We start from the raw sequence: 23,430 nt of genomic DNA, 5'->3' as shown, positions 1-23,430 counted from the left end.
AGATTTATGCGATAATAGTGGATCTACACTATATTTGGAATGCCATAGCTATTTCTAAACCATAGCCTCAAAACCCTAGTTGCACAAAGGAGCTTTATTGAATGTAAGGTTATTTAATTTTTGCTTTAAAAGCCTAGAAAATGAATTACTAAATTTAAGATGGATTTCTTAGCAACCATCATTTGGAAATATTCAATTTTATATACAACATATTTGGAAGAAGCCTACCAGTTTTATTTTATTTTTTTTATGGAATATGAAGTTGTTGACAGTGTTGGGCTCACCAACATTCACGGGATCTCCGGTAAGAAGTCCCAACCAGACCTAAGACCGTTTGGAGTAGGAGTCCCAACAGTGGGTGGTAATGTAGTGCCTTGACCGCAGTAGCATGCAGAGATAAGTATGGTGACTTTGGGGGGAAGCAAGTGCATGACCTTGCAACGAGTCAAGTGAGATGCATGGGGGTTCTAACACATGGTGGGGGAAAAAGAAACGTGTCCCTTAGAAGCTTGTAATAATGCACAACCTTCAAGGAACACACGAGCGAAATGAAATCACAAACTAAAATGAGGAATAGTCCACAAACCAAAGTGACGAGTTAATCCAACAACACATATTCAACAAGATTCATACAATTGAATACAAACTAGTTCATAAGCAAACGCATAAGTTAAACAACATACATTGCTAAAGAAACCAGAATAGTCCAACTACAATAACAACACATGCATGAAAGCGTGTTGGCTATGTTATTATTATGATAGGTGGGAGTTTCATCCATACATACACCATTGACAACCATTAGCCCCAATGGTCGAACATTACAGTTAAGAACATCCGCTCCTCCAAAGAAGTATACTCGCTCTATGATGTGGAGAAGCGAAGGCTTGTCACAATGCTCTCAAGCCTTTTATAAGCCGAAAGCTTGGCTCCCAAAAGTTTGTTCTATGAGTTATGAGGTTCTATTTATAACAAAGGGTGGGGTGATCCTTGACATTCCCCTTTGTGACTCTGTCTACCCTCATAACTCTTCAACTTCTTTACAAATAACTCATTACATTACATGGTGACTATTCACATTCCTATAATGACACCTGGAATTTCACTTACAACATATTTACAAATAATATACATTTTCCACATGTACCCATGTGAGACAAAATAGGCTAGAGACAACATTACAAGACAAAACACTATTACTCAGAAGTTTGGGGAAAGACCAACTCGGCAACCTCCACTTGATGCTTCTTGGTCACACATACTGATCCCAGGCTTGGTACTGTGTGATGATGTCCCCAAAATGCTTGATGGTGTCTTTCGGACTCTTGCCTCCATAGCTTCTGGGTATATGGTCTTGGAACCTTTGTCCAACTCATCCTCATGGATGTGAAACATGGTTTTGACCAAAACAAAACCACCAATGTAGTTCTTCATGTTTTTTGCACTCAGCTCCATGTCATCGTTGGTGGCCTCTTGCCTTAGTTACTCCATGTACCTTTGGATCTCTACCTAAGCTTGGTTCTTGTGCTTAGCTTCGGTGATGGAACCGACTGACAGGATCATGTGCGTTCTTACCATGAAATCCAAACTCTTGTACAACCGTGCATATGAAGCATGTACGCTGGTGACAAACGGGACAAGATGCTCATAGTTCTGGATTAACATTCGGGCCTTTTCTTTGTCTAGCTCTGCCTGCGGCCTCATCACCTTTGGCAAGTAAATCGAGGCCCCTTTGTACCGCATTGTCCATTATTGCACATGGTTGATGGCAGCATGTATGTCCCTGAGGGTTTGGACAAACCTTTTGCTACGCTGCTGTAAGCCATGCAGATGGACAACCTCCTTATGCACGGTGACAAATCTATCATAGAGCTTTTGCATGGTAGTCTCAACTGTTGATACTTTAGCCAGTATCGCTTTCCTCATCTCTGCCATTGCGGAACCTGCACTCCTCTCTGGATTGTTCTACCTCTTGCCTAGCTGCTTGCAAGTTCTTTACCATCTGTTCATTCTCATCTAACATGAACTTGACATTTGAGCTCGTGGCTCCTGCATAAGCTAAAATGGCATCGGCCATGGCAACTAGATGTTTTCTGACATCTGACATTATCCCCCTTTCCTTCATGAATGCAAGCGATGCATGATCATCTGGGAAATGATTTCTCCGCTCATGTACAATCTTCTTCTACAAATTGTCGAACGATAGATTGTACACATCCATCACCAAATCATCATCAAGGAGAATAGCCTCTCCTTGCTCACTCAGGACTGGTTCTGACACTGGAGGTGGTGTTGAATGAGAGGTGACCTCAGGTGCTCTCGGCATGAGGTCAGTGTCTTTGCCCTGTGGTTCCTACCCCAACTCCATGTCTGTCACTTCAATCAGTTGCTCAATCTGCTAAGCAAGCTCCGGATCTTGCATTTGTTCACCCTCTTCTTCAGCTACCAGTTGTTCTGACTCCTCAACCAGTATGGGCGTTGTTTGTTCTGTCATCACACCTTTCCTTTCTTCTTATACCTATTTCTGCTTCTCTTCCCTCTCTCTCCTTCTCAGCTCCTGCTCTTCCTTCAACTTCTCTGTTTCCAATAACTTCCATTCTGCTTCCTCCAGCCTTTGCTTCTTTTTCTTCCTTTGCTTTGCTCTCTTTAGTTGCTGCTCCCTCTTTTCCTCTGCTTCCAAAGCCGCTTTCTCAATTATAAGATCTGCTTTCATCTTGTATCTTTGCTCAACCTCTTGTTTCTCGACAATCTTCCTCTTTTCTTTCTCATGCACCAAATTGTTGTTTATTGCTACTATTGTTGTTTCTTCCTGCGTTGTTGCTGCCTGTAGAACAACTTTCCAAGTTGTCGCTATACTGACTCCTCAGCCAGTATGGGTGTTGTTTGTTCTATCATCACGCCTTGCCTTTCTTCTTATACCTATTTCTGCTTCTCTTCCCTCTCTCTCCTTCTCAGCTCCTGCCCTTCCTTCAACTTCTTCTCTGTTTCCAACAACTTTTGTTCTGCTTCCTCCAGCATTTGCTTCTCTTTCTTCCTTCACTTTGTTCTCTTTAGCTGCTGCTCCCTCCTTTCCTCCGCTTCCAAAGCCGCTTTCTTAGTGATAGGATCTGCTTTCATCTTGTATCTTTTCTCAGCCTTTGGTTTCTCGACAATCTTCCTGTTTTCTTTCTCCTTAACCAAATTGTTGCTTATTTCTACTGTTGTTGTTTCTTCCTGCGTTGTTGCTGCCTGTAGAACAACTTTCCAAGCCGTGGCTATATTGACCAGCTCATGGAGCTTGGAATCGTTGTAACAATATCTCCAAGGGTCCTCCTCATGCCAATGAAGTGCCCGTGGATCCATGGATGGTACACCTTCATGGTTCTTTCAAATATCATGGGGATCATATGGATTATAGTCTTTGGTGCTAAATTGGAAGTTCAATATATCCTTAGCTTTGACATCTACATCCTTCAAGTTCTTAATCTTGTACAATCCAATCCGCAAAGGAAGGGTGGGCCATGGTTCCTTTTTCCTTCTATGCAGTCCTGTTGATAACCCTGTGGAGATGTTGTATGAGACCTCTTGCATGACCAACTTGTCCGTGGGATACCTTGATAGAACATGCGGAGGATTCTCCCCACCAAATATCTTGATGAAGGTGCCACTAGGTGAGGCATACCAATCTGCAATGTCAAGTATTGCCTTGATCACTTCTTGGGACATGCAAGGTGGATCCTGCTAAAAAATCAACTTGTACAACAAGATGATAAAATGGTCAGTGAACCTTGCCATAACTCCTCGGTAGCTGCAGTGGGAAAATAACTTGCAATAACTGTTAATGGCAGTCCCTTTCGATGTCCATGTCCAACTCATGCCACGAAACTGATGTTGAGCACATATTGCATCAAGTAAATAAGCGAACATGGAAAATCTCGCTTCCTTTACTTTGGGTAGATTCCGGGTATTAGTCACATGGACTTTCAACTGAAGAGCCAACAAATCCAACCAGTGGAATGGCTTTCCATCACTCACCAGCTGGTCCAACATAACCAACCAATTTTCAGGAAAGGTCTTCGTGCTCTCTTGACCATATAATCGACATGCAAAGATGATCAAGAACTAGTAAGCATTCCAAAGAGACTTTGTCTTGTAAACATGATTGTATGTCGTTCTCAACTTCGACGGCTCTTTCACCCAACACTTTACAATATCTCTGGTTCTCACAAAGCTATGGGTCGCATAGAAAAGTGTGTCCATGCGGTTCACCGGCTAAGGTAAATGATGCATCTTATGATAGTTCTCCATCTTGAAGGTGGAAAGCTTTATCCCATTGGCACTGCTCAATGTCATAGTCTCTTGATCTGTGTGTGAGACAATCCTATGGATGATGTCCGTACATGGGAAGGCAGGGTACCTAAAAGCAACCTTGTGTAAGCCTGACAGGTGGATATTGATGTAAACTTGTTGATCCTCTAAGTCTTCCTTGAAGTCCTCTGCAAATGTATCCTTGATTTCCTACCATGTTAACTTCATGCCCTTCTCAATGACCAGTTGAGTGTCTGTATAAACTGGCAAATTCACTGACACCTACTCAACTACTTCCCCAGTGCTACACTCAACAATATCCTTTGATGCAACTCTCTTGGAGGCCATATTACCTGTAACTGCTACAAAGTTGCTCAACAACTGTTGTACCTGGAGACAAGGATAACACTCATGGAATGTAAATGTTAGCTTGAAACCCAAAGTACTTCAAGAATCAGACCAAGCAATAAACTGGGCAAATGTTGGCAGGGATTGCACAATCTTGGCTCACAGAGGTGACTGTCTTCCGGCTGGAAGTACGCATTGCACATTCCCAACAGTCAGTGGGGAGGTCTTGCTGACTAAAACTACGCAATGCACAGTTCAGTCTCGTCACAGGCCAGGAGAGACTGCGCATTGCACAGTCTCAGTGACCAAGGCTCTAGTCTAGCTCCTAGAGCTGCGCAATGCACAGTTGGAGCCATGCCTTGAGCTCTAGAAATGCATAGTGCGTGCTTGGGAGAATGAGATCCCGGCCAAGGAAGCCCATATCTCCCCAAGGGGAGTGAAAAATCGATCAGATCTAAATGATAGTGTGATGCTGGGTGTAGATCACCGTGAATGTTGATGCATGCGAGTGAAACAAGTGTAGGAATCAATCAAATTGAAGGAAAACAAAGCATGTGGAGAGAGTCGCTACAACGATGACCATTAGTACAAAAACTTGGTGATGCATGTAACACTTTGGAAAGGAAATGCAAAACTTAAAACAACACTTCTACAAGCTAAAGCAAGTTAAAACGCCAGTTTTCGTTCACCAAAACGAGTGAAACAAAACTCTCACAAGCTAAACAAACAAAAGCGACTGAAAAAATAGCAAAAGACTAAAAAAGTAAGAATTACCCAGAAAAGCAACGATGATCGCACCTGTTTTCACTCACTGCAAAATGTGTTTTCAGTTGCCCATAGTGTAAAAGAGAAGTGAAGTATGAAGCCATACTCCAAGCTACAGAAGCTCTCAAAGCTAAATCGTACCCTCTCCATTCCATTGGATAGTGCTAGGTATTAGCTTTCCAATGGTATGCGGTTTTCACTCACTGCAAAATGTGTTTTCAGTTGCCCATAGTGTAAAAGAGAAGTGAAGTATGAAGCCATACTCCAAGCTACAGAAGCTCTCAAAGCTAAATCGTACCCTCTCCATTCCATTGGATAGTGCTAGGTATTAGCTTTCCAATGGTATGCGGAAGTCCTAGAGTGGAATCTGGAATCAACAGCGAGAGAAGATTGAAGTTTCCCTTTGAAAATCAGAAAACAAGGTCAAAATGCCTAAGTGTAAAATCCGGGTCGCAACATATCAGCAATCCCGCAAATCGGAAGTCCCAACATATCAAAGGTTCCACGCATTGGAGGTCTAGAGCGATATCAGCATATTAGCAGTCGGCGGGTCCAGACCATATCAACAATCGATGATAGGCGTTTTCAAAGTGTCAATCTTAACAAAGTTGCAATCAATGAACGTCAATAGTGTTAAAGCATCGGGATTGTGCCTTCAGTGTTAAAGCATCGGGATTGTGCCTTCAGTGTTAAAGCGTCGAGGAGGGCCTAATGTAGGTTAACAAAGGATTTCAACGTAAAACCAGGCAGGACCGGGTCTCTTCTCTCTCCTGCAACGGGACGCGTGGAAACGTAAGACTGGTCCCGATAAGGGACATGTGATAGCTAACATCAGCATGACGTGACAGTACGACGGACACATGGCATGCAGATTCAACGTTTTGAGGGGTCATAATGGGCCAAAACAAGGCGACAAGTGTGACCACTCATAAGGTGACACGTGACAGAGGATGACGTCACATCGGAGATCGCAAATCGGTGTTTGCAGGTTGAGGCATGTTGTTACACAAAGTAAAACCTCTTATTGTGATCTGCCAATAAAGCGGCTCCGATACAGGGGCTGGCACGCAGTCACATAAAGAGCCAAATAAACCAAGGGCTAAGCGCAAAGCGTGATCGCGGATCGGTGAAATTAAATCCCCGATTTGAAAACGCCGATTAAGGGGCTCCGATCTAAGGGCTAGCCCTCAAGCAAGAGGAACTTAAAGGACCAGGGGCGCTAAAACATTTACAAAGGAAAAGTATCCCCCGGGCTAGAATGATGGGCCTTAGCGACTCAAGGCTAAGCACCAGATCACTCCTCCCAGTCATATGATGAGAACTGCAATAAGGCGCTAAACCAAAGGGGGCCAAGGGACATCGGAGCTCACTATTTTATAACATTTTTAAGACTAAAGGTCTGATGCAGTGATGTCCCGATAGTATGGTAGAAAGCTTTGAAGGCATATGGGTCGGCAGCTAAGGCATTGAATGCAGGCATGGAGCAGTAGGAAATCGATATGGGTTGATCCTATGGAAGCCTCTGTAACAAGAAACCCAAGAAAACAATAGCCACATGAATGAATTTGACTGCTTCGCTTGCACGATTTCAGAGAGTTAATGGAAATACAGGACCCAGAAATACTTAATGGCTTAGCATGGAGCTCCACTCAGTCATATTGTGAAGAACTGCCAGGACAACTCTAGTTCTTCTCTAGCACAAGCAAACACAGTTGATCGCTACCAACTCGAAAGAGTGGAGAAATCACGCAGTTAAGGCGAAAGCAACAGGAACCGACCGAGAAGTAGGAGAAGCACACTAAGGCAAAAACGTGGCCTAATCAAGGGCAATCTCAGAAATGGCATAGGGATAATTCCTCCATCATCTTTCCATTTTCCATTTTCTATTATTCTGTAATTTCTATGTATTTTCAAGAAAAGAATCAAATCCTTCACAAGCATTTCGGGCCACAGAGCTATCGCATGCCAAGACAGATAGTAAATTGGACAACTGGGCCTTGGTTGAGATTTTTGTAACTATTGATTCAAACCTCCCCCTCTCCTTATAAATAGGGGGAAGAAACACTTAATATAGGTTCCAGAATTCTTCACCCGCAGTGGTCCAAATTCTATGGTTCCACTTTGGTTCTATGAAGCTTGTTCATCAGGGACTTGAGTTATAGATTGTTGAATGTAAATGGACTGATGAATGGGACTCATTTCGAAGATTAATGAAACTGTTTGGTGATTCTAATCATGGAAATGCGCAGTATGTTCTCCCCTCTGTAAATCTCATTTCATATATGTTCTTTTTTCTCTAAAATAGTGTGATGAAGTTGTCGATTTCTCTCTGATTAATGGATTTATTCTAAGTTACTAAATAGCAAATAGTACGTGTATAAGACAGATTTACTTATGTTAGTCTATAACCTACCGTACCTGTGTACAAGACATATTTACTTGTATTATTCGATTAACCTGCAGTACATGTATGAGCACAGATTACTCATGTTGTTTGGCGATAAAGGTACCCATGACATATATGGCATGAAACATTAATTCGTGTGCTCCACTCTTTCCGCTCTTTCATCTCCTCCCTCTTCCGTATTTCTGCTAGAACAATTGTTGCTTAAAATTCTCTATTGCAATCAACCCTATGCACTGAATCCCCTCCTCCCTTTCCTCCCATTCACTTTACTGCAACGTCAATATTAAGCTCCTTGTTTTTGTGTGTTGGCCACCAGAACCAAACATTTGTCTTTGAGGTTGGCCCGATTTACCCCCTGAACATTCGGATCCATGTATCAGCTGGAGTTTACCTTAATGAAGGCCTATTGAAACAAGCCCCCTTTATTATATTTTTAACTACGTGGCAATTGGAGTGCTGCTGAAACACCACTAATATTCTTCCATGCACCCTATATCTAAGATGTCCTAGGCACTGGTCTACAATCAACCCAGAGACTGTCTCTAGGAAGCTTTCTATATCTCCTAATGAACTTGTGCTACAGGTGCTAGAAAAAGCGACAACAGCACCAAAGGTTCCTTGATCTCCTCGAGAATGCCAAAGCTCCAAGATCAAATGTGCAAATGAGCTCTCATACCGTCGATTAAATAGATTTGGTCGATTTAGGGTTTATAACGCAAAGGCCAAAAATCAAGGAAAAAGCGACACTTGGCGGTAGTTTCCAAAATAACTCAAGTGTCTCCTCCGGGCTGCTAAAAATAGATCCCTATTTCCTAGGGATGCTTTTTCACTTTTTTTCTTATTTCTTTTTGCGAAAAGTTTCCATGCATGGCCCGAACAGATTGCATAGTTCTGGGAAGGACTGGGGGACTCACTGGCTCATGCACCGAGCAACTTCTAGCAAGAATTTTCTGCGTAATTTCTGCGTTGAGTGGCTTTGGGCTGCCTCTCAGGCTTTGTGCAATTTCCCAGCTAAAGGCAGGCTGTCAGCTGGCTCTGTGCAATTTTGGAGCTAAAGGCTCACTATCACCGTAGACTGCGCAATTTCCAATAGCAAGGTTGGTTGCCCTCAAGGATTGCGCAATTCACTAAGGCAAGCTTGGAACCGGGTTGAAACCAAGTCAAGAGATTGTCTTATGGGTTAGACAACAAAGCAAGAGAACACAAGACAGAATGCAAAATATGGAGCTCAATCAAAGCACAAGTACCTGGGTAAGTGTGAGATGAGTTGTTGTGATTTAGGGGGGAAGCCTCAAAACAAAGCATAGGAAAAAATTTAAAAGTTGGTTGTACCCGCTACAACAGAAGGACATAACAAGAAGTGTGTAATTGAAGCTAAAAAAAACTCTAAAGCACACCAAAATTATTCATAGCTTGAATAATTAGCACACACCTACTTCATTAATATAATTTATTGTTGTCTCCTTAACACCCTAGGATCATTTTGCATTTTCATGGCCTTTCCACTCTCCCCAACATGAAAAATGTCATACGGAGTTCAATAAAATTTACATGTTAGAGGGGGTGACTTGGAGGTTATGCACCTTATGCTATATTTTTGGAGCATCATGCATCATCTTAGGCAAGAATAAATGTATAGGGAGATTTGATGGTTTGATGGAGGCTTTTGTAGAAACAAATTTCACCACAATGTTCCATTTGGACACACTCAAACTTTTGAGGCATGCTTATATGGCTCACATCATCTTTGCTAGGTTCCTTAGGTTGAACCCAAATCCCATGACCATGTGGATGGAGGATGTTAATAAATCAAACCTTAGAAAAGATCACTCTAGCTCAAGATCTATCTAAGGCATTATTTGTGGTGAGGTAGGAACAAAACATCAAAATCCATTGGAACAAAACCAGTAGCTACCAAAACCATGGCCTCGAAAACCACCATTGTTGACCAACCACAATGAGTCATTTACCAAGTCAAGGTTAACCTAACATTCCCCCCTTTAAACTTGACTTGGGGCAGTTATCCAAGTCCTACCTCTTCTCAAAATTTATAACCAGGGTATTTTGGAATCCCGAATGCCCCCCATATCACCTATGTTAACCTCCATAATTTATCAGTAATCTAGCACAGGTATACGTTCCTAACCAATTCTTACATTCATATGTCATTTCCATGTAATTAAAAAATAAAATTTAACTCCATTACAAATTGATACTATTATTTTTTTTATTGTTGTTATTTCCTTCCAAGACAATCGGAATACACTCACCATGTCCATCACTTATTTTGCCAAAACTTCTCTCGCTAGTGCTTGATAAACCCTCACAGACTCCTCTGGCAACTCATTCTATGAACCCTTTACAATCTACAATACTCATCTCGTCAAAACATTTTGCATTCGCCCTTTAAGTTGGGTAAATTGGCATACAAGGGCACTATCCAAAAACACATCCTAGTCCATTCCACTCCTTCACAACATCAAACTAGACCTTAAGTTTCCAAGTTTACATCCACATGTATTAACATATCCATGTTTAGTTTTTATAGGAACTCACAACCATGGCCCTGATACCAGTTTCTAGGAATAAAGACTACAATAAAATAATTAACCAACAATAACAAAATGCACATAAATCATGCACACATTATTTATCCCGGGAAACCCAAATGAGGAAAAACTACCCAAAGTTATCTTTGTTTCCTCTACCAAACTAAGCAAAATCTTAATCGTTCACTTATCAGCTCTAGGTGCATTACAATGGAGTCTCTAGAGTTTCTTTTAAAGGCTTCATACATAAATCCATGGGAGCAAAACCATGAGCTACCAAAATCATGTTCCCAAAATTAACCACAATTGATCTGACATAATCACTTATTCACTAAGTCATCCTTAACCTAAAAGCAAGCTTGTCATGTATGAAGAGATTAGGATTGAGTTCATTAAAGCCTCCCTAGTCCTTGATTTAAACATCAATTATTTGGGGATTTACTACTATACTTTCCTAACTATGGTGGTTTACTTCATTTTATGGGTTGTTCTTATTAGGGAAGAAGGTTAATTGACACCTATTTGGTCTCTCTTAATCTTGTTGTGAAATTAGATTTAAGGAATTTGATATCGTACTAGTTTTTTTTTTAAATAAGATAGTTATTGTGCATCATCAACTTCATCAAGGGTTTCATATCACGGTTTCTCCTTCTTTGCTCATTCGTTCCACATTATCCATAGTTGTGACGGTCTTGAAAAAAACATGAGTCCATATAATCATATTAATTTGAAACACAAGTTAGTTACAATAAAATAGTGAAAAGGATAAAACAATATAGTGAAACAACAAGACACGATTTGCATGATAAAACCTTGAAACTATCCAAAGAAACATCCTTGGGGAAAGGTAATGGTAATTTCTGTTAGTCAAGGGTAAAGATTAAAATCTTTACATAACATTCATTATAAAATTAAATTATAAATTCAAGTAAATTTATTTTTCCATAAAATTTCCACCTCTTTTTATCATTGTCACAAGTCCAACAATCTCCACCTTGATAAAAATTTAATTGATACATTTCCCAAGACCACTCAACATCTTTTCTGCAAGCCAAGGGTAGTCAAACACCACCATGACTTCTCTAATAGTAATTTTTTTATAAACACATATGCACATTTTTCCCGAGGATGGAATTTCATATAAGCTACTCCACCTACACGAATAGTGTCTTACAAAATGATATTTAATAGAAAACTCTTGGTATTACTGTGTTAGGCTCTATTGGTAGCCAAATAAATAGCACTTTGGCTATCATAGAATACATTCACCTTGTTCTACACTTTTTTAAATCACTCTATGAGTCTATACACCCTTTAACCAAAATGCCTCCTTGTATGCATGTAAGACATCTATATGTTCTACATGAATATTTCAAAAAATAATTGTTTCTTGAATCTTTAAAATTTAACAAATAGATCCTCATAGAAGAGAAAGACAATCTGAGTTAGATATCATTTCGTCAAAATAACCTACAAAACCTGAGTCAAAATAACCACGAAATGAACCGCCACAAAAGGCATAGGTGGTAAAATATTTGTTTATGCCTCTAAGATACCAAAGCACCCATTTCACCACTACCCAATGCTCTCTACCTAGATATTCCATGAATCCAATAACAACAATAATTGCATGTGAAATATCTAGTCTTGTTCATACCATCACATAAATTAAACTTCCTACCATGCTAGCATATGATACACGAGGCATATAATACTTTTCTTTTTTATTACTATTGCATAAACTTTAATAATCTTTAAAATGGAAAACCAAAGGGATATTTACTGATTTCACATTATTTATACCAAATCTCATGAGTACCTTCTTCATATTATGTTGTGATAACCAAAGTTTGTCATGTTTCTTCTCTTTGTATTTATATGACCCAAATTTGCTTTGTTTCTCCTAGATCCTTCATGTCAAAAGTCCTACCTTGCTAAGCCTTTAGCCTGTTGATCTCAACCATTATTTTCCTTTCTACAAGCATATCGTCACCGTGTAACACTAAGATAATGAATATACAATTTCTTAAAATTTTGAAGTAAGGACAATGATCATCCTCCTTGTAAAACTTTAGCTTTCCATGAAGGAATACAACTTTCTGTAATATTGCGTGGGATACTACTTCATGACATATAATGACTTATTAAGTTTATAAACAAATATTCTTTTGCAATTTTGAGCAACTCTTTTTAGTTGTTTCATATATGTTTTCTTATGTAAATCTCCATGTAAAAATGTTGTTTTAACATATAGCTTCTCTCACTCAAGATCACACTAATTAGTGCTAATACCCAAGTTACTTTGGAGCGGGGGCAGAGCGCAATATTTTCAACACATTTTCAAAAGCTCCCGGTTCGAGAGCAAATCATGAGTGAATTTTTATATAATATATATTTTTATATATTTTGATGCATATATGTCAACAAAAGCACGTAGAATGATTAATTAGATATAAAAAGCATAAAAATATGGATTGAACAATATAACATCAATCATCTAGAAGTTATAATCGTCATGAACCATATCCACAAGTTAGTAACATACAACATATCAAGTCTCATGATTCATCGATCTTAAAGTTTCAAGCTTTCAAAATTCAGTATATAGCATTTATCATCATTGATCACTAAAGTTGTACTTGTAACCATTACCAATACCAAGTATCCCAACTATAACAAAGAATATATAATCATTGATATGAAATGTTTCAACTTTCTTTTTTTTTTGTAAGCTAAGGAGGGACCATACGTTTTCCATTAATTCGAATTGAAACCAGTACATTTTCATGGTGGCCTCAAACCGTAGGGAAACCGGGTCTGTTCGCCACCTTAAGTTTTTGACAGCCATCCAAAAACAAAAAATACTAAGTCTTCTTGTCCAGGCTAAGTATACTAAACATTCAAAAAGATTACTACTGGTTCTTATTTGCATTATAAACTGATACTGAAACCAAAAACTATCCACCGGCATTCAAAAAACTATGGAAAGAATATACATATCTCCAGATATTAACCAGCCATGGCTTCCTGCTGATCATCTTCTTTCTTTATTCCCAGATTGATCTTCTTTATCTGCTGCTGTATCTCTTCTAGTTTGTTGTCTTGCATTATCAGGGTGACCTGAATGTTCTGCATTTCTTTCTTCAAATTAGGAATTCCCTGGGCCAGTTCAGCCATCTCCATGGCAACCTGCTCCATAGCCTTAGCCAACAACCTTTTCATAACCCAGTATACATGCAAGGCTTGTTTATACAGTGTCATGCACCCTCTGGTATTCCCTGGATCCGGTAGCAGGTATTCCCAATCTTCCATTTCTGATTCTGACTGACCCTGAGTAGCTTCTTCCTCCAATTGTTGTATTATTCTTCTGATATCCTCATTAGTGTTTTCACTGTAGGCTTGCTCTGCGAACTGTATCCTCTTCTTCAACGTTTTTCTATATCTTCTTGCCGGTAATGATTCGCATTTCTCCCGTTTCCCTTCCGACCATCCTCTTCCTCTACTGCGTCGGCCTCGTCCCCGTCCTGCTCTTCCTCTAGTCACATAATTTCCTCTGCCTCCCAGACCTTTCATACCCGAAGTGCTCCCGAGGTCGCCTCCCTCCTCTCGCCCTTTGCCTCTCCTATCTCCATACTTCCTTTCTTCCTGTGGTTTGTCCTTTGATTGCCTCTCGTCCTTCCATACACTCTTTCTTGGTTGCTCAGATCTATCTTGGTCGGAATCAAACATTTCCACTTCGTCCTCGGTCTCGTCCTGAACTATCTGATACTGCTTTGTAGTTTCCCCAGCATCAATTCTTTTCCCTTTCTTTTCCGGGCTTTTCCTGCCTCTACTCTCCTCGTCCGCTTCGTTTCTCATTCTTCTCCTTATAGCCATTCGTTTCCTCCTTTCGGCGCTGCTTGGTTGTTCTCTCTGCCTCCTCTGCCTTTCTGTGGACCTAACTAGAGTTTTCACCACCCTGTCTCTTTGCAAACTCTCTGAAATTTCATTAAACGGACTCCTTCCTTTGCCCCTCCTCCCTCCTTTATGATTTCTCCTCCGCCATTTCTCCTCATTTCTCTTCTCCAGATTCTTCTGCCACCTGCTGTTTTCATGACCGCCCACCTCCCTTCGTCCTCCTTCTGTGCCATCGTACCCACGTCCAATCTCTGCAGCACTACCTCCACCAACTTCGTCTTTCATTACTTCATCGCAGCTCCTCCTTGGAATAATATCCTTTCTGCTGATCTTTCTGTCCGCCTTCATCATTACCCAAATCCCATTTGCCTCATCATCATCCCTCGCCCGTTTCGTATTAATTGCCCCGATCGCCGCCATTATCACCCCGATCGGGGGGAAATGTTTCAACTTTCACAAAGCATCATATTCATAATTCATTACCAATGAGTTGTAATTTCCAACTGCAAACTTCAAACTTAAATAGTCATATATTGTTTACAAAAAATATCGTAATAAATATTAAAGAGTCAATAGCTATAAAAACTACTAAAAACTAGAAAAGACAAGTAAATCTATTATTTATTACTAATGCATGGGCCTCTCAATGCCACGAGAAATCTTTTATTTCTGAGAAGGTCGTGGTGGTATTGTGGGAGTCTCCTCCTACATATTCAAACGACCAAAACCAAAAGGCACATGCTCTCCACGTGAGGATGTCGATGGAGGTGGCGGCAACAAAGGCAAAGATGTTGGAACTCGAGCACTGCTACTAGATGGTTGGAGTGGCATGGTTGTTGCTACTTCATCATCATCCTTCAAAAGTTTTGTTTCCAATTCCTTTAGATGTAGAGCACTATCCTCCAAATTATCTTCCTTTAGGTTTTTGTCCTAAGTTGTATATGATGTAACCGCACAAGCCCGCTCACAATAATGACTTAACAACCTCAAGTTGTAGTTCACATAAACCAAGCCTTTTGGCTGATTTTCATTGAGTTTGTTTCTTCTCATATTATAGGGGAAGCTATAGGTGCTCCAACACCATTCTGCAGAAGAAGTATTTACAACCTATGAGAGAACTTTGTTTGCCAATTTTGGCAAAAGTCGTTGGCCACCATATGCGTCCCACCATGTGATAGCATCAAATTTGTCACTATCTTCCACTGCATGCAAAGAACCAAACACTCCAATGCTAGTGAAGTATCTGCCTAATTCAAGACGCAAATTAGCACACTCCTCCCTGTCAGGGACCAACTTGTCTAATGCTTTCATATATCCATTTTGTACCTCTGTATGTGTCCGGGGTTTGGCCCTAACCCCACCCCCAGGTTTAGGTTTACCCAACCAAGATGGAGTAATATTTTGGCATAAGAATAGATGCCAAGGCATGTAGTTGAACATTAATTTTATTCCATCATGCACACACAAAATTGTGAATAATATCATACAAGTTAGGATCTTTTTGCTGAACAACATCTTTTATTTGCCCCAACATGTTATCCATCTGCTCATACACCTCCCTAATCACTGGTGTATATGTATCTTCAAAACGAATCATGCTATAAATGGGCTTGGTCAATTGAAAAACTTCCCTCATACGTGCCCAAAAAAGACCATCAAGAGCAGTGTCCTCAGCTTGTTCAAAACATTGTCTGTCGACTACGATTGGAGCACTGTCCTTTAATACCTGTCAGTGTTGAGTTCATACCATGTTAGCCAATGACTCTCTTACCTTCTAAAGGCGCTTAAAGGTGAGGTAATAGCTAGCAAATCTAGTCTTCGCAATCTTCAACAGCTCCAAACTTGAGTGACTGCAAAAAAGCCCATGGGTATTGCTATGATTGGTAAAAAAAAAATTATTATTCTCTTGCCTCTCTTGTACAAATCACCAAACCATTTGTATTGAAGGTATTTGTTCCTAATAATATCATGCATCAAAATGTTCATTGTGTGAACCAAACACCCATACCAAAATATGTTGGGGTATCTATCCTCAATAATTTCTCCGACTGCCAAACAATTAGAAGCATTATCAATGATGAATTAGATGACATTGTATGGCCCAATACATTCAATATTTTGAAGTAATGGTTCTGCAATGTTGATGGTGGTCTTAAACCTTTCTGAGTAATCATATACTGAAAGGAAGACTTCACCACTAGTAGACACAAAAAGAACACTTATCAATGGCTTACCTTTTACATTTATCCATCCATTAGATATAATGGATACCCCATGCTTATTCCAAGAATTTGTCATTTTACACAAAGCATGTGCTATTTTTTCCTTTTCATGATCAAGTCCCACGGTTCTAGCCCTGTCATACCCAAGGCTCTTGTATCCTTTGGTGGCATCATTAATGTCGGAAACCATTTCGTGCCAATAAAGTGAGTGAAGAACATTGAATGGTATCCCACATGCATAGAGAAACCGATAAATTTTTGGTTCCACATCATTCCTACACCCTTTCATCAAGGAAATTTGATATGGTTCTACGCCTTAAAGGGATGTTTGTTCTTATACCTCCATATACACTACCATGGGAGGATGTTGACAGAGTTCTTTGTCTATGTGATTATGGGCTATCATGTTCAACGTCACCCTTTAATATTTTATATCCATATTGGGCTTCCTCCTTTTGCTTTATGTATTTGGCTCTTTGTTTTGTTGGCACACTTTCCCAAGTTTTGATTCCTATTTGTTTATTTCCATCCCATGGCATTTTCCCACAGAGACGCTTTCTGGCTTGGGTGTATGAACCTGTGTAATATATTTTGCAATGGATACATGTAAATTTAGTGTTTCCACCCCCTTTCCCTCCTTCAAGCCTAGAAATATATTTCCACAATGGGGTTTGGTTTTCTTTGGTTTTTGTGCCCTCATCATCTCCACTTTCCTCCTCCTCCTCACCAAGGTACTCCTCCTCTCCAAGGTTTTCAAATCCACCACTACCCACTTCTTCATTCTCTTCACCATGATCAAGCCTCCTTCTTCTACTCTCCAACACCATAATAACAAAAACAAGAACCAACATCAAGAGAATTCCAAGCCATACAGCCATGATGTTTGAAGTTTTGATTCTTTGAACTTTGGTGGAGTTAGAGTTTCTTTCTTGCAATAAAATGGAGGAATGGGAATGGAAAAGAGAGAAGAGAACATTTTTGGTTAATAATGAACATATAAAAAACAGAAATGCTAGATTAGAGTTTAGATCCTACCTCTTTGGCCTTCAATCCCAAGCTCCAATCTCCCTTACAAGCTCCTCAAGCTCCTAAGCAAACCTCTCAATCTTCCTCCTCAACTCAAGCTCCAATTCCAAAAGCCCTCTCTTGCTCTTTCAATATGAAAATGGTGAATTATGGAAGGGGAGGAGGGCCTTTTATTTCTGTTGGCCCCTCTCCTCCCTCCCTTACTTGTTGAGCAACCCGCCTCTTTCGCCCACGGGGAGCATATTTTTTAACTTGGAGAGAGATCGCTCCCCGACCGCTCCCGCCTTAAAAATTCGCTCTAGTAGCGAATTGGAGCGGTCACGAAGCGAATGCTCCCCGACTACTCCCTAGTTCGCTCCCACGAAAATATGGAAAAAAAATATTTGGAGGGGGGGGGGGGGGGGGGGGGCTCTTCCCCACAACCCTAGCTAATACTAGACAAACATGAACAATATTAACAATCATTAAAAATATATGATGGAAATCAATACCTTCCAGTTAAGAATACCAATTTTACTTTGTTGGGGGGGTGGGGGGGTGCTCTTCCCCACAACCCTAGCTAATACTAGACAAACATGAACAATATTAACAATCATTAAAAATATATAATGGAAATCAATACCTTCCAGTTAAGAATACCAATTTTACTTTGTGCCTTTCAACTTTATCATCAACACTCTTGTTTAGTTTGTAATGACCTTTGGAACCAACAATTTTCATACTCTGTGAGAGTCATAAAAGGTCTCATCTTTTATTCTTCTCCAAACCTCCTTTTTCTTTTATTGTTTTGTTCATTTTATCACTTTATGTTACTTCTTAAAATTTATGCAATAGGGAAAAAAATGAAATAAGAAAACAAAATTGAAACAGAGGATTACAATATAGATAATTTATGATGATATTTAAGTAAAAATTTAAATATCATCATAAATTAAAATTTCAAATAATTACCAATAAAAAAAATTGCATAATAAAAAACCAAAAAAATAAAAAATAAAAAAAAATATAAGAAAACAAAATTGAAACAGGTGATTACAATATAAATAATTAATAGTAATATTTACGTAAAAATTTAAATACCATCGTAAATAAAAAATATCAAATAATTACTATTAAAAAAATTACATAATAAAAAACTAAAAAATATAAATAAATAAATAAATAAAAATATGAAAATTATATCATAAACATGACATTGAGAAGGCGAAAACACTCACTTACATAAGTTCAAACACATTCCTTATTAATGTTCGTTGTTTTCTTCCTTTTATCACTTTCAATAACATCCATTACTTCTTAAAATTTATGCAATAGGAAAAAAAATGAAATAAGAAAACAAAATTGAAACAGATCATTACAATATAGATAATTTATGATGATATTTAAATAAAAATTTAAATATCATCCTAAATAAAAATTTCAAATAATTACTAATAAAAAAATTACATAAAAAAAAAAAAAATTTAAATAAAAAATAAAAAAATTGAAACAAATAATTACAATATAGATACTTTATAGTATTATTTAAGTAAAAATTTAAATACCATCATAAATACAAATATCAAATAATTGCCATTAAAAAAAATTATATAATAAAAAACTAAAATATATATATATATATATATATATATATATATATATATATATATGAAAATTATATCATAAACATGCCATTTAGAAAGCAAAAACACCGACTTTTATATAAATATATATATATATATATGATAAATTCGTAATTTGAGTAGTTATAACTTATTATATAGAAGTATTTAAGTTGTCAAAATTATTTAAAAATTAATTTATACTAGTTTTTAGCATGATTAGATTTTTTGTCATAAAATTTGGAAACTATAATCTTTATATCATAAAATGCCTTAAGAAAATACACTATCATCTTTTACTCTACTCCCCATGAACTATATATATCCTCTATAATAATTTGCTATTAAAATTATATAAAATAAAACAGTAACATTGAAATATTGGAATACAATTCTTCTGCCTTTTATATATATAACTAAATAAAATTAAAATGTATCTTATTTTGTTGTTAAAATGAAACTAAATAAATAAAGTTTCTTATTATTTTTGTTTTTTATTCAAATTTAAAAATATATATTATGCCCCCAATAATTTTAAATGAAGAAAATTGTAAGATAAAAAGCACTAGCCTTGAAACATGGGAATGCACATTAAATCAAAGGGAAACCAAATAAAAAGCACGATAAAAAGCACTAGCCTTGAAACATGGGAATGCAATTCTTCTATTTTAAAGTATAAAACTAAGTAACATTAAATCAAAGGGAAACCAAATAAATAAGAATTTTTTCTATAAAATGGTAGATTTTGGAAAAAAAATTGTTAGAAAAGAAATTAAATAAATGATAATTTTGAAAAAGAAGGGGAGTTATTTGGTAAATAAATTCAACATTTTCTCAATTTAATATTTTTATTATTTTTATTTTACAACCCAATATTAAAATCATTTTTCAAACTAAATTTCCATGACACCATAAAAAATAATATTCAAAACTACTCTGCAATTAACACACTTCTAACAGTAATAACCTAAGCTACTCCGCAATCACAGCATCAAATCTGAACTTTAACGATTCCCAGCTAGCGTAGTGGAAAGCAAACTATTAGGCCCTAAACAACTCGAGAATGATCGACTATCAACTGTTTATTTCAAAGACGGACGCATTATTCAGAAACCCTAGAGTTAAAACAGTTATTCCCAAAACATTTAATTTACTGGTTCATACTAAGGGAAAGAGGATTTACAAATAAGCCAACCAAACATTTCAAGGCAGATAAACATTAACCGTACATACCAGGGACGCGAAAATTCACAGAGCTTCCCTCTTGGGGAGAATACAATAAGTCCCACTTCTGCATCGCACAGCACCGAGAGCTCGAAAGCTTTCTTCAGCAACCCATTTCTTCGCTTAGAAAACGTGACCTGTCTGCTGGTTACGTTCTCAATCTTCTTCATCTGGGTCTTTCCTCTCGCCATTCCCCAGACTCTTTTCGTCACTCTTGCTCTTTAATTAATCAATCAGACCCGCGGACCGGAGAACCGCAACGAACACCAGCAGAAAATGCCGGGTGCAAAATTTAGACCCGATAATGACTTCCTGAAATAGCCCAACCAGCTCCTGGATTTATACAGTGAAGCCAAGATTCCAGAGATAGAAATTACTTAAACATCCATGATCCCATCCTTCCTCAAACCTGAACTCCCATTGGAAAAGCCCCAATAAAGCCACGAATCTGCTGCCTCTATTCCGTCAAAATAAGGCCCCACAGACCAGATTTAGTCAATTTCCAGTCCACGCACCTTTTCCGTCACATATATAACCCCTATTTGGCCTCCAAAAATATAGAAAATACAAGGCCACACCATACTTTGTATACGTCATGCAGTTCTATTTATATGTGCCGTGAAGTAAAATATCAGAATACGTACAAACATAGAGCACATACGATTATAAATAAAAAATAACTTCAGTTCGCTTCGGACAGTACTCCACTTCCTTTTATCGCAAGGGAAGTACCTAATGCTTAAAACAATCAGAATACGTACAAACATGGAACACATACGATTATAAATAAAAAATAACTTCAGTTCGCTTCGGAGAGTACTCCACTTCCTTTTATCGCATGGGAAGTACATATTGCTTAAACCGGACAGAGATTAAAATAATCATAGCATCCGACAGTTCGCTGTATACTTTTCTTAATGCCCGCGCTAACGGCGTTAAATATTGTACTGTAGAGATGGATCAATGCAGATATGTATTAGAGTTGCTTTCTATGGAACTTCAAAACTTGATTTGTAAAGCTATGCAAAACTTTTTGGATTTACAATTGCGTTAGGGTCGACAATGTTGAAGTAACCCGTTTTTAATAAAGCATTAGTCGTAACGTTGTGGATAACTTTTTGAATTTAAAATTGTGTTAGAATAGAGTGTTGAAGTACTATTTACTTTATCAGTCATCGTTTGTTATTATTTTATTTAGATTCGTTGATAAGTGGACTATGCATTTCAAAATTCATGAACTTTCTTAAACTTCTCTCTTCTTTTTTAAGAATAAAATGTAGAAATCTATACATTTAAATAGTTTTAAGGAAATGAAATTATATGCTTAAATAGTTTTAAAAGATTATTTGTAATTTTAAATTGATTTTTTTTTAATAGTAATTAATTAATGTTATAATGTAAATTTTTATACTAATATTATTATCTATATGATATTAATTATTATTTTGTTATAATGATATATCTTTTTCAGAGAGAAAAAGCGGTATAGATTATATTAAGGATATATAAAGATCAAATATACATAGGAGTTCAAAATCCTCAGCCATATTAAGCAAAATCATTATGAATGGGGAGAAACACATAATTCCCCAAAAGAGTTCTGTAGAAACCATCCAGAATGTAACATATAGATATTACATAAGGAACACATTGTGGGGTCCCCGGAGGGGCCGCAAAGGAGGGAAAGAAACACATGTTCTGTATAGCTGGATCATAAACAGAAAGATAGATAAGGAGACAAAAAAGCTTTGAGAGGCCCGCTTAGTCCAGAGAAGGCATGGACCCCGAAATTGTGACCAAAATGGAATCAAGTGGCAGACAGCAGCCCTGGAAAATACGACCATTCCTCCACTTCCAAATATGCCAACAAGTGAGGATGAAAAGAGCATGCCAGGTGGGGCACTGGGCGCTCGCTGCTGGAAAATACGACCATTCCTCCACTTCCAAATATGCCAACAAGTGAGGATGAAAAGAGCATGCCAGGTGGGGCACTGGGCGCTCCACCATAGGAAGCCATCCTGTACAGAAGAAAAAAACCGGTGAGGAAAACCATAAATCAGAGAAAGTTCGTACCAGATTGCAGTGGAAGCAGCACACTCGAAGAACATATGATTGTTTGTTTCTGCCGCAGCTAAGCATAGTTGACATCTGCCAGGACCCTGCCATCCTTTCTTTTGGAGAACCTCCCAGGTGAGGTTCTTATTAGAGAAAAGAAGCCATGAGAAAAGGATCGACTTGAGAGGGCAGGGGGCTTTCCAGAGCTTGGCGGGGAAGGTTGGGGAGGATGGCGGAAACTCAGATGATAGGACTGTGTAGAGGTTCCTGACAGAGATGGGATGGGTTGTATTATCAAGGGACCAGATCAGCTCATCCTTTGTACCCAATTGAGTGATCCCACTGTTTGTGAATCTGTTGGTAAATGAGAGCCATAGGGGGCGGAGGGGGGGGGGGGGGGGTAAGGCTAATTGGAGATCATTTTTCCAGATAGGTTCCTGAGAGGACCATGAGACTATAAGCTTGTTCCAGGTAAAAAGGCCCCTTGAGTGGAAAAAGGAGAGTAAGGCCGGAGGGACCATGGATTCTAAGTTGTATAGAGTAGGATCAATACCAATGAAAACACTTGAACCAGAAAAGATTGTCCACTTTAAATTCTTCATGAAAAAAGATTGAATCTTTCTGAAACTAAGCCATATAGAGGAGCCAGTTCTGATGCCGAGAGTTGACCTTCTGTACCAGTATGCCATATTTCTGCCTTTAAGATACTTTTGATTGATGAGAGTGCTCCACGGACTGCTCCCAAAAATGCCTCTGTGAAGAGATTTGCATATGAGCGCTTTTCCAAAACATTTCATGTTAAGAAGGCCCCATCCACCTGCCTTTTTCGGCCTTGTGATAGAGTCCATCTTCACAAGGTGAAATTTGGACTGATATGATCGTCCGCCCCACAAGAAGTTTGCAGCAATGGACTTCATTTTCTTTGTGACGGATGCCGGGAGAAGGAAAAGGTGACCCCAAAATTTATAATTTTATCACAACTACAAAATTTATAATTTTATATGGAATAGAAATTTTAAAATGGCCAAGAGAATATATACTATGTAATA

At 38.4% G+C, this 23,430-nt stretch overlaps 1 protein-coding gene across 1 annotated transcript in view; it reads right to left on the bottom strand.

Annotated features, from left to right (window-relative positions):
• LOC149212065 (MADS-box protein SOC1-like) overlaps positions 1–20,839 on the bottom strand; it is a 411,381-nt gene extending 390,542 nt beyond the window's left edge. Inside the window, exon 1 of the mRNA XM_089391687.1 lies at positions 20,336–20,839. Coding sequence (XP_089247813.1) covers positions 20,336–20,517 — 182 coding nt within the window. The 5' untranslated portion in view covers positions 20,518–20,839. The remainder of the gene's footprint in view (positions 1–20,335) is intronic.
• Positions 20,840–23,430: the final 2,591 nt, after the last annotated feature.

Source organism: Pinus tabuliformis, chromosome 1_1, assembly GCF_031772625.1.
Source record: "Pinus tabuliformis cultivar Carrire ecotype Pingquan chromosome 1_1, CPIR1, whole genome shotgun sequence".
NCBI lineage: Eukaryota > Viridiplantae > Streptophyta > Pinopsida > Pinales > Pinaceae > Pinus > Pinus tabuliformis.
The sequence above is the reverse complement of the archived record's forward strand: the minus strand, read 5'-3'. Positions and strand labels throughout refer to the sequence as shown.